The 12,774-nt window shown below is 43.6% G+C and overlaps 1 protein-coding gene across 2 annotated transcripts in view; it reads right to left on the bottom strand.

The window, feature by feature from the left end:
• Positions 1-845: 845 nt before the first annotated feature.
• Positions 846-12,774, bottom strand: part of c1ql4b (complement component 1, q subcomponent-like 4b) — a 49,255-nt gene continuing 37,326 nt past the window's right edge. Inside the window, exons 3-4 of one of the 2 annotated variants that reach the window (XM_046853056.1) lie at positions 3,572-3,725; positions 846-1,028 (exon numbers count right to left, since the gene is read on the bottom strand). In XM_046853056.1, coding sequence (XP_046709012.1) covers positions 1,024-1,028; positions 3,572-3,725 — 159 coding nt within the window. In that variant the 3' untranslated portion in view covers positions 846-1,023. Of the gene's footprint in view, positions 1,029-1,359; positions 3,726-12,774 lie in introns of those variants that run through there. The other variant, XM_046852973.1, reaches the window with a different exon arrangement.

Below are 12,774 nucleotides of genomic sequence, written 5' to 3'. Positions count from 1 at the left end.
TAAAGGCTCTGGCATGGAGAAGCTGGTGTTGGATCTGTGATGATCACAAATGTTGAGCTATTTTATGAGTTGCTCAGTAGCTCCTAGTTTTATAACCATAAACTTTCTTTCGGCTTCTCCCGTTAGGGGTCGCCACAGCGGATCATCCGCATGTTTGATTTGGCACCTGTTTTTACTCTGGATGCCCTTCCTAACGCAACCCTCCCCATTTATCCGGGCTCTGGACCAGCACTAAGAGTGGCTGGGGTTGGTTCCCTGACCGGGGAACCTTCCTAGTTTTATAACCATAAAGACTGTTGAAAGAACATTTACTTATAATCTTATACTCCAGTGCTCATGTTAGTTCTCACTCTTCAGTGTTCTGTATTGTTGAAAGATTTATGATCAAACTCTTGATGTCACCCAGATGAGGATGGGTTCCCTTTTTGAGTCTGGTTCCTCTCAAGGTTTCTTCCTCATTACATCTAAGAGAGTTTTTTCTTGCCACAGTCGCCACGGCTGCTCATCAGGGATAAATACACACCGTTCACCTTCACTGGTGATTTCTGTAAAGCTGCTTTGAGACAATGTCTGTTGTGAAAATCGCAATAGAAATAAACTTCACTTCACTTGACACACACACACACACACACACACCGATTTTTATCTGCCAAATCATTAAAGAGAATTAAAAGTGTGGAAGTGTCAGAGCAGGAAATAAAAATAAATCTAGGGTTTTGTTGTTTTCAGTTTACACACTTTAATATACACAATAAACAAAGTCAAACTTCAGAGCATCAACTGTTAACACTTCAAAAACACTATACACACGTGATTATAATAACACACACACACACACACACACACACACACACACACACACACACACACACACACACACACAAGCACACACAATAATACAGATATGTAATGTAGCCTGTAATATTTACACAATAATCACTTTACTGATTTGCATATGTGACGTGATTGGTCCATGTCGGCTGATCCAGTCCTTCAGTGACATCACAATCTGACAGTCCACATTTATGCTTAGGGTTATATAACACATACACACACACACACACACACACACACACACACACACACACACACACACACACAAACAAAACATACTCATACACAGTTTTGTATTAGATACAAATACAGCTAATAAATATAATGTATATGTTAAAACGTTGAATATAAGTTTAATAAACATTTTCATCATGCCATAAAATACACTCAAACATTCACCTGTACTGGAGTGTGTGTGTGTGTGTGTGTGTGAGAGAGAGAGAGAGTGTGCACTGTGTATATATATATATATATATATATATATATATATATATATATATATATATATATATATATACAGTATGTGTGTGAATAAGTGTGTAGTGTGTGTGTGATCGAGCATGAGGCTGTTTGACTCGCAGGCAAAGTGTGCAGGTGGTGTGTGTGTGTGTGTGTGTGTGTGTGTGTGTGTGTGTGTAAATGTAAAGGAGTGTGTGCTAGCGGTTGGAAATGTGGTGGGGCATGAGAATATTGTCTCTGCCTCCCGTAAGAACAGTTAAATTGTGGGTAAAGTGACTAAACTGCTCCAGAAAGGAACTGTGCTGCGTAATGAATGTATACTGGTTTCTCCCCTCAGTTCTCCTGCAAAACATTTATGCTGTCAACACTTATTAAATACTCTGTGTTCTTTCAGAAGAATATTTTTTATGGTTAAACTTAAACTAAACATGTTTTTTAAGTTCGGATTGAGGGTTTTGACAACATTTTTGTTTCTTCCGATGCAGAAATCAAATGTTTTAAATGTGGTCAGATTGGGCATCTTGTTCACACCTGTCCTGAAAGACAGTGACGTGTACACGGTGTCTCTAAGTGTTGTTCAGGAGAAGCTTTACTCAGCTGAGGTGGACTCAGATAATTTGTGCAAACATTGAAAAAGTCACAGCGGACTCTGGAGCAGTGCTGGAGCTGCCTGCGCTGACAGAGGCATATATATTATACAGTCAGTGCACAGTAGTGACACTGGTTCTTCAGGTGGGTCAGAAACCTGGTATGGATAACAGCAGCCAGTGGACTTCTGCACATGGTGGAAGGACTGGGGCTGAACAGAACTTTGTTTTGATGCACACATTGGATGTTGGTGGATTACCAGTTTTTTGCCGTCGATATTTTAAAATATGGCCTTTTTAAAAACCTGACTAAGGGATGTTGAACACTACACTGGCTGCTGGAGGAACCCCCCTGGTCTACTGGAGTGGTCAGGACTTCTCTGTTGCGACCACCCCCACACTTTCTAGAGCTCGGATCTCCTCAAAGATCATTACACTCTGAGAGCTGGTGAACATCGCAGTGACAGACCTGTCACGAGTGGAGGACCTTGCAGCACGAATAGGACTCCGGTCCCTAACCAGCTCCTACACCACTGGAGGTCCACACTAACAGCAGAGGAGTGTGTTCAGCTGAAGGACTATGAAATCGGCGAGAACAGTTGTGCAGAGAAGGAACTCTTTCCCCAGCTGGACATCGCTCCTAACCTCGACAGATGTCATGACCCCTTCCGGGAGTGCATGGGTGGAGGGGAGATGAACTTTGAAGCAGTGTTGAAGAAGCTGCTCTACAGGGTCTGTGTTGAGGTTTTAAATAAGAATAAACTGAGTGGGATGGTGGACCCCCAGTGGAGAAATGTTCTTGGTTTTAATGATGATATTAAACCAGAGTGGAGACACTGTACAAACCACTGTTAACCAAAAACACTGCCGAGCTCCAGTGGAGGATTTTACACTGCATCATCTCTGTGAACTCTTTTATTTTAAACCCTGATGTTCTACAGGACTCAGTTCACAGAGAGAAACTGTTTTTCACACTTTTACTCACTGCTCCAGGTTACAGTCACTGTTTTTGCTTTTAAAACTTATTTTAAGTTCCTTTAATGTGATTTTACTGTTCAGTGTTTTATTCTTGGTTTTAAGAACATCAGGAGAAACAGGTTTGTGTGCCAACTGATTTATTTTATTTTAGGGGCAGTGAAAATGGGCACATACCTGAGCAGCAAAAACAAAATAACACAAAATGCTGACTGTGACACAATCAGAATCTTTTCCAGACTAATGAAATCCAGGATTGTGGTAAGTTTGAATGTGTAGGAGTGTGTGGTGGAGCTAGAGATGTTTAAGGATGTGTGGTGTTGTAATGAAGCTCTGTGTTCTATAAAAGAGGAAAAAACTGAACGATTCCGGCCCAACTTTTAACATTGTCTAATTTTAATTGTCTATTTAACATTTTATTAATTTATTTATCTATTTATTTAACTAATGGGTCGAACCTGTTACCATTAGTTATATAACACTTGTGTCAAATAAAGGATTGTAAAAGTCAAAGTCTCTCTCTCTCTCTCTCTCTCTCTCTCTCTCTCTCTCTCTCTCTCTTTCTCTACATCTGTTTCTTTCTGTTCACTGAGCATGTCTCATCAGATGAGATGGGCAGTGACCTTACACCAGACTGTGTGTGTATGCAATGAGTGTGTGTGTGTGTGTGTGTGTGTGAATATGTGTGTGTTAATCAGGGTAGATGAGGAACCCACTGAAGGTGCTGTATTTGTTGGTGTTTCCTCCGTGAACTTTCCCTCCATCCAGCTGCACACACACTTCATCTCCCACATCCAGGTGCAGGATCACACTGTTGGAGGCGTAGTCATAATTCTGATCTGCGTCCTGAGCAATCGCACTCGCTCGCACCTAAGACACACACACACACGCACACATACACACACACCCACACACACACACACACACACACACATTAGAGTTTATAGAACTTGCAAGTTTGAGTTAATTAGCTAGTAATAAACAGTTTCCCAGCATGTTGTACTCAGAGCAAAACATGAGTTCAGGTTGTGATGTCAGTAATGTGACATTAAGAGATGATGAAACAGGGAGATTAACTCAATCAAATTTCAATTTTATTTGTCACATACACATTTATACAGAGTACGACATGTAGTGAAATGCTTTTTACGATTGTCCAATATGTAAACGTGAAAATAAAAATAGAATATAAAAATAAAATAAAGTAAAAGAAATAAAAATAAAATATAAAAGTATAAAGTATATTAAAGCATATTAAAGTATAACTATACTGTTTGAACATAAGGCTCAGAATAATATACACACACACACACAATAGGAAAAAATAAATAAAACAAAAATAAATTATATATATATATATTCACAACTCAGGTGACTCTCAATGTCGGTCTCAAGTCTGGATAAATGTGGAGGTTTGTGTTATAAAGGACGTCCAGCGTAAAACATGCGGATCATGAATCAGAATTTCATAGCGGATCGGTCGAGGCCTGGGTTACCAACAACCGCCACAGGTATCGTTAGGCGACAGGGTACTGGTGGAAATTGGGCTACTGTTGGCCGAAGGAGGAGAAGGAGAGGAGGAAGACATGTACAGAGACAGCAGGGAAAGGAGAAGTGGAGGAGAGTGGAGGTTCGGGTTGGTACTTTAAATGTTGGCACTATGACTGGTAAAGGGAGAGAGGGAGCTGATATGATGGAGAGGAGACCAAGTGGAAAGGGAGTAAGAGCAGGAACATTGGAGGTGTTTAAACTGTTCTATCATGGTGTAGATGGAAAGAGAAATGGTGTAGGGGGGAATCTGAAGGAAGAGTACAGTAAGAGTGTAGTGGAGATGAAGAGAGTTTCTGATAGAGTGATGAACGTGAAGCTGGAAGTTGAAGGAGTGATGGTAAATGTCATCAGTGCTTATGCTCTAGGAATGAAAGATCGGTGATTGGAGCAGACTTTAATGTGCATGTAGGTGAAGGGAACAAAGGTGATTAGGAGGTGATGGTAGGTATGGTCTTAAGGAAAGAAATGTGGAAGGGTAGATGGTGGTAGATTTTGCTAAAAGGATGGAAATGGCAGTGGTGAACACGTATTTTAAAAAGAAGGAGCATCATAGGGTGACGTATAAGTAGAAGAAGGTGCACACAGGTGGACTATGTTCTATGTAGGAGATGCAACCTGAAGGAGATTGGAGACTGTAAGGCATTGGTAGGGTACAGTGTAGCTAGACATCATCGTATGGTGGTCTGTAGGATAATTTTGGAGGTGAAGAAGAAGATGAGGAGAGTGAGGACTAAAAGAGGAATAAGATGGTGGAAACTGAAGGAGGAAGACTGTAGTGTGAGGTTCAGGGAAGAGGTCAGACAGGAGCTCGGTGGTGGTGAAGAGGTGCTGGATGATTGGGCAACTACTGCAGGAGTGATAAGGAAGGCAGCTAGAAAGGTACTTGGTGTGACATCTGAAAATAGAAAGGAAGACAAAGAGATGTGGTGGTGGAATGAGAAAGTGCAGGAGAGCCAAGGAAAAGGCATATGAGGAGCTGTAGTCAAGTCAAGTCAAGTCAAGTTTATTTGTATTGCGTTTTTCACAACAGACATTGTTTTAAAGCAGCTTTACAGAAATCAACAGTCAAGGTGAATGGTGTGCATTTATCCCTGATGAGCAAGCCATGGCGACTGTGGCAAGGAAAAACTCCCTTAGATGTAATGAGGAAGAAACCTTGAGAGGAACCAGACTCAAAAGGGGAACCCATCCTCATTTGGGTGACATCAAGAGTTTGATGATAAGTTTCATGTAGGAGAAGTTGGACACTAAGGAAGGAGAAAAGGATTTGTAGCGATTGGCCAGGCAGAGGGACAGAGCTGGGAAGGATGTGCTGCAAATTAAAACAATAAAGGATGGAGATGGAAATGTGTTGACTAGTGAGGAAAGTGTGTTGAGAAGATGGAAGAAGCATTTTGAGCAGCTGACGAACAAGGAAAATGAGAGGCCGTGGTTTCCGGACCTGCTGTCCCTCCTCAAGGGACCTCCTTGGGAAATTCCTCCCAGGAGGGATCTTCTCTCGCAGGCCGGGGGAACCCTGGTTCACCCCTGCCCATAGTAATGGAGGCTATGGCTGTGGCCCCTGAGGGGGCACAGTTTCTAGCAGCTGGTCTCTCTACTGAGGTAGTTGAGACCATCCTCCATTCCAGAGCTCCCTCCACAAGGAGGTTGTATGCCCCTAGATGGCACCTGTTTTCCACGTGGTGTGAGCACCACTGGTTAGACCCAGTACTTAAGGTGTACAAGTCTGCTATTGTGGCTTATTGTACCCCAGTCGCTGGGGAAACACTCTCTCGTGGCACGTTTTCTGCGCAGCACCCGGAGGCTGAGGCCTGGGATATGATCCAGAGCGCCTGTGTGGGATTTGACCATTGTGTTGATGACCCTATCTGAGCCCCCCTTTGAGCCTTTGGCCAAGGTGGCCCTTAGGTACCTGTCGGTAAAGACAGCCTTCCTTTTGGCGATATCCTCCCTTAAAAGGATCGGGGACCTACAGGCCCTGTCTGTGGCCCCGTCTCTCCTGGAGTTTACCCCTGGCATGGCCAGTGCTTTTCTTTACTCTAAAGCTGGGTATGTACCTAAGGTGCCTACTGCTCCCTCACAACCTGTCGTTTTGCAGGCATTTTGCCCTCCTCCCTTCCTAGCTCCAGAGCAGGAGAAGCAAAATCGACTGTGTCCAGTGCGAGCACTGAATACGTACCTCCACAGGACGAAAGTCGGAGCAACTGTTCCTGGAAAGGTTTTCCTGCCAATAAGCAGACTCTCGGCAGATGGATAGTGGATGCTAAACTTGTTCCCAAAGCGTTTAGATGCAGCTCGAGTTCCTGAAGGGGAATGTCTCTAGGTAACGTATGTAACCCTAGTTCCCTAAAGGGGGAAGGAGACGCTGTGTCTTCGGGCCATACTCCCTGCATCCCTGCAAGCGCTTAACTTCTCTTTTCTCAGAAGCTTATGTCGCTACCATCGACCCGCCATTTTGTAGCTTTCTGGTTTATGTGACGTCACCCTCTGATGACGTCACGATTTGCCTATTGGCCGGATTTTACACGTGATTCAGAGCGTGGACAATGCGGGGCGTTCTAAAAGCTTTTTCGATGCATTCCCTCAGGGAACTAGGGTTACATACGTAACCTAGAGTAAAAAAGTTTAATCAGTACTTAAAACATGAGGATCTGTACTTCTACTTAAGTAAAGGATGTGTGTACTTTTGCCACCTCTGAACATGAGAGAGTGTGTGTGTGTGAGTGAGTGAGTGACAGAGAGAGTGTGTTATGCAGAAATGAGGAACTTGACACACAGCAACACTTTTATGCTCTGGAATGTTCCTTGTTGCTGTGGGGGCATGGGGGCATGAGGGCCCTATCGAGATTCTTTGCCTACGCAACATCAGGCCTTCCCTGGAATGTGGATGGTTCAAAGGAAGAGCTTCCAGGCCCTGCTCCAAACCCAGGCAGATGACTCCGGCATGCTTGAGGTACAAGACAAACCACACTATGATGTCAAGATGTTCATGGAACTGTTGAAGCATGGGTCTGGCTGGACATGAAGTGCGCTCTCTGCTTGCTGCCTTTGTTGTCTGGAGAAGCCAAACTTGTAGCCCAACATCCTTTGGCCAACAACATACTTACGTCCTACAACATAAAGTTATTGATTTTGCAGCAGGTCAGCCCTGAACAACAATTCAACTCTCTGATGCTTTGTGAGCTCAACCACCTGTTCGCATTTGCCGATTAGCTCCTGCTGCAGGAAGTGCTGACAACGTCATTGATCTCGTTGTGCTGAAGTTAATAAGCCCAGGAAGGCTGATAGAATGGGTTTAGTGCCATCACCCTGTGTTTTGGTCAAGGCAGTCCAGCTTGATGAGGACCATTTGGTGGTGTACAAGGTGGTATTATCTTCAAATGACGACTGAAAACCTACCTCTTCCTGAAATACCTAAATTAGCACTTTCCAAGTTTGTAGAATTCGAGTTATATTTATATTAAGTTTGTAATCTTGCGTACCAGTGTAGATTTATTCATTACTAGAGACTCAAAGCACTTTTGTACGTCGCTCTGGATAAGGGCGTCTGCTAAATGCCACAAATGTAAATGTAAATGTATTAAAAAGTTTAGAGTTTTTTCCACTTTTTCACCTTCAAAATAGTCCCCTTGGTGCAGAAGTGAGATCTACAAATCTGGTACGGTGGATTAAAAATTTAAGATAAATCAGCCTATAACTTTTTTTTTTTAAACAAAGCAAATTTGGAAAGTGCTATTTTAAGTGTTGCAGGAAGAGGAAGGTCTTCACTCGTCAGGTGAGGATAGCCAGGGGCTTTTTGGACATCTAGGGGAAGTTCATTCAACCACCTCGGTGCCAGAATAGAGAAGAGCCTTGAAGTATACTTATCTTTTACCCTGAGAGACGGTGGTACCAGTCGAGCAGTGTTGGAGGATCTCAGGCAGTGTGGTGTAGTGTGAGGAGCGATGAGGTCTCTGAGGATGAATAGTGTTCAGAGGTTGACCTGCCAGCAGAAAGGTGCAGTAGTCCAGTCTCAAAATGACAAGAGACTGAACAAGCACCTGACCAGTCTGTGTGGACAGAAATTGTTGAATCCTTCGAATGTTGTAAAAAATAAATCGACAAGAACGAGCCACATTAGCAACATGTTAGACATCAGCTGGTGAATCCACCAGCAACCACAAAGTAGCCATAGCAACCATGACCATTAATTGAGATCCCCTTCAAAAGAATTTAGATGGACCATGTTGGCCTATTAGAAAGGACTAAATCTCATATCTCCTGAATGATATCCTGACTGGCCAAGGCACTGCATTTTTAATGAACATTGATTGTGTTTAGGAATTGCTGGGGATTATTAAACTGATTTGCAAGAGCGTTTATCCCGATATTTAAGGACACCAAAAACTTTCCCTCTCTGCCAGATTATCTTATCGGTTTTCTTGGGTTGCCATTAAGATTTCCAGCCATTTCTTTCTGCCTTCCTGACTGTTTTTTTCGCACTGTGTTTGTCTGCCTGTTGGTCAATGCTTCTGTGTTCGGACTTTTTTAACCTTTTGAACTGTGTTTTTAACTTTTTTGGGGGTCTTTGTTTTGAAACTGTTTATTATGATCGGCACTGTTGTTTTTTTGTTTTATCTTAAAATCTCAGCTCATATCCTCAAGTCAAGTCAAGTCAAGTTTATTTGTATAGCGCTTTTCACAACATACATTGTCTCAAAGCAGCTTTATAGAAATCAACAGTGAAGGTGAATGGTGTGCATTTATCCCTGATGAGCAAGCCATGGCGACTGTGGCAAGGAAAAACTCTCTTAGATGTTATGAGGAAGAAACCTTGAGAGGAACCAGACTCAAAAGGGGAACCCATCCTCATTTGGGTGACATCAAGAGTTTGATCATAAATCTTTCAACAATACAGAACACTGGAGAGTGAAAACTAACATGAGCACTGGAGTATAAGATTATAAGTAAATGTTCTTTCTACAGTCTTTGGTATAAAAGTAGGAGCTACTGAGCTCAACATTTGTGATCATCACAGATCCAGCATCAGCTTCTCCATGCCAGAGCCTTTAAACACTCCAGGAGGTCCAATGTCAAAACTCCACACATGCAGTGGTATCCAATTGGCACTGGTACGTCTCTAGATGGTTCAGGATGTTTGTGGGCATCTACTTCTTTAAAGTCCATAATCTTCATGAGGTGGGACGTGACTGGAGCTGGCCAAACCTCAGGAAGCCTCGGGATGGGGAGAGAAAGAGAAGCAGTGGAGAGGAATTAGCGTAGCTGCTGTTCATGATATTAACAGCACAAGTTGATAATGTGCATGTGATCAGATGTTCTGGAGCACAAGGTTATGATATGTGATGTGTGTTATGTGTAGAACTCCCTAAAAAAATACGTCTTTAATCTGCACTTAAACTGGGAGAGTTTGTCTGAACCACAAACACTGTCAGGAAGACTATTCCAGAGTTTAGGAGCTAAATGTGAAAATGCTCTACCACCTTTAGTGGACTTTGCTATTCTAGGAACTACTAGAACCCCAGAGTTCTGAGATCTCAGGGAGCGTGACGGATTGTAGCGTGTTAAAAGACTGGAGAGATACATGGAGATAAACCATTTAGTGCTTTATAAGTGAGTAGCAGTAGTTTGTAGTCTATTCAAAACTTAACCGGAAGCCAATGTAGGGACTATAAGATTGGGGTTATGTGATCATATTTTCTTGACCTTGTAAGAACTCTTGCTACCGCATTCTGAACTAACGGAAGCTTGTTTATTAATGACGCGGGACATCCACCTAGTAATGCATTACAGTAGTCTATTCTGGAGGTCATAAACGCATGGACGAGTTTCTCTGCATCGGATATAGACAACATATTTCTTAGCTTAGAAATATTTCTAAGGTGAAAGAAGGCTGTTTTTGTAACTTGGTTGATATGATATCCTGCATTTGGGTCCCTCCAGCCAATGACATACTTGGAATTTCCCCATTTAAAACATTCTAGTCTAGAAAACCACGACTTTTGCTAGATGTCAGCAGCAAAAATTGGGAGGAGAGCCCTTCTAATAATAAAACAAAAATTCTGAATGTCCTTTACTTGAAAACAAAACTCCACACACTGGGACGATTCACACTGAAGAATTTACTACAGGTTCAACAATAACAATTCTCTCTTTATAATAATGTATGAATGATTGTGAACTGTATGTAGTGTTTAATTACTCCTATGTAGCAATGCTAACAATACATCACTTACAATGTGATGCTAACGGCGATAACAGCATTAGCTTCAGCTGAAGGTTCCTGAAAATTTTTGCTGCTATCATCAACCCACTGCTGCAATCAACACCTGATATTCAACAAACTAACAAATAACATCTCTAGGTCACGTATGTAACCTTAGTTCCTGATGGAAGGAGACGCTGCATCACAATGCTTTGGGAACGCGACAGGGTTGTCCATGCTCTGAAATAATGTGTGTAATCAGTCAAAATTTAACATGGGCCGTCACAGGCAGGTTGACGTCACGACCAGGAAGTATAAAACGCACATGGAGTGAAGCGGGCACCAGCTTTTGTAAAAGAGAAGGAAGCACGGCAGGGACACCGGCAGTGTGGCTTAAAGATGCAGCATCTCATTATCTCAGGGAACTAGGATTACATATATAACCTAGAGACGTTTCCTTTCAGGAACTCGAGCTGCGTCACAATACTTTGGGAACGAATGTCCAATCATGCCAGTTTGACCAGTCCCTGACTAGTGTGTATAAACACAGCTAGGTCGAAGGACAGAGGGGTCAGGAGTGGCACTGAGATCCAGGTTGTAGAACCAGACAAAGGTCAGCTGGGTGGACCACCCTGCAGTGTTGCAGATGTCTTGGAGGGGTACTCCAAAGGACCAAGCCTTAGAGGCTTCCACACTCCAGGTCGAGTGAGCTCTGACCCCAAATGGTGCGGGGAGACCAGAGGACTCATAAGAGGATGCAATGACATCAATGATCCATCTGCAAGGGTCTGCTTTTTAGCAGGGTGGCCTCTCCTCGGAGGGCCATAGCAGATGAGCAGATTGTCGGAGGATCTGGTGCACCAGCTTGTATAGGGGGTGCGAGCGCAGACCTCCTTGATAGTTAATGTATAAAACCACTGAGGTGTTCTCGGAACAGATCAGCACATGGTGATCTCTGCGGTCTAGGAGAAAATGCTTCAAAGCTAGAAGCACAGCCAGCATTACTAGGCAATTGATCTACCAAAGTAGATGGGGCCCTTCCCATAGACCTTGGGCAGAGCAGCCTCTCATGACTGCTCCCCACCCCCTGAGTAACTGATCCTTTGTTAGCGTTACACAATGACCTGGAACTCCGAACATGGGGCCCTGAGATAGGAACCCGGGATCTTTCCAAACATCTAAGGCACGTAGGCATTGCCATTTGACCTTGATCATGCAGAGGGGGTTGTCCTTCCATGAGAACGCCTGGGTCCTGAGCCACCACTGAAGAGGTGCATAAGGCCAAGTAAGATAACACTGGAACCCTAGCAGTTTCTGGAACTGCTTGACTGTGAGAGGCTGTCCATCTCTGACCTTCCTGACAGCCGTAAGGAGAGACACAATGCGAGCATGCAAAATGGTCGAATCCCATATGATGCCAAGATAGGTGGTTCTCTGTAATGGAGAAAGCACACTCTTCCCGACATTTAGCCAAAACCTCAAAGCCTTCATGTGAGCGAGAACTACATCTCAATGCCAAAATCAACCAATTGTCAATATAGTTGAGGATGTGGATGCCCTGAAGTCTCAGGGAGCCCAGAGCCGCATCGACACACTTTGTGAAGGTGTGGGGTGAGAGGACAAGACAGAATGGAAGAAGCTGATATTGATAAGCTTCAGCCCCAAAAGCAAACCTCAGGAACTTCCTGTGAGAAGGAAGGCTGGATACATGTAAGTTCGCATCCTTTAGATCCACTGTAGACCTAGGAACCCAGCCCTAGGAGCCTTCAAAGAAGCTGCAAGTTCTTCCAGACCACTATGAGACAGGGTGGAAACCGAGGAGGATGCTCGCTGGAGCTGGCCATGCCCTGACACACATTCCGTGGCAGGGTTAACGGACTAGGTCCCTGAGGGGGCCGGGACAGGGTGGGCACCGGGTTATGCGGTGCAACATGCCCCTTCACGGCCAGGTTCTCATAACGTCCGTTGCCAGGACTTTTTAGTCAAAGCTCTCTTGTTGAAAATGACAGTCCTCAGATCTGTCTCTTCCTAGGGCTTTGACGCAGAGTGCCGCACAGGATCCCTGACAGAGGGAGTGCGAGACTTGATGCTCCATTTTTGTGCCTCCTGATGGGAGATGCTGGGTTGATAGATATATATATGTATATATATATATATATATATATA

The sequence above is a fragment of the Silurus meridionalis genome, chromosome 1, assembly GCF_014805685.1.
Source record: "Silurus meridionalis isolate SWU-2019-XX chromosome 1, ASM1480568v1, whole genome shotgun sequence".
Lineage (NCBI taxonomy): Eukaryota > Metazoa > Chordata > Actinopteri > Siluriformes > Siluridae > Silurus > Silurus meridionalis.
This window is presented reverse-complemented; position numbering and strand designations above follow the sequence as displayed.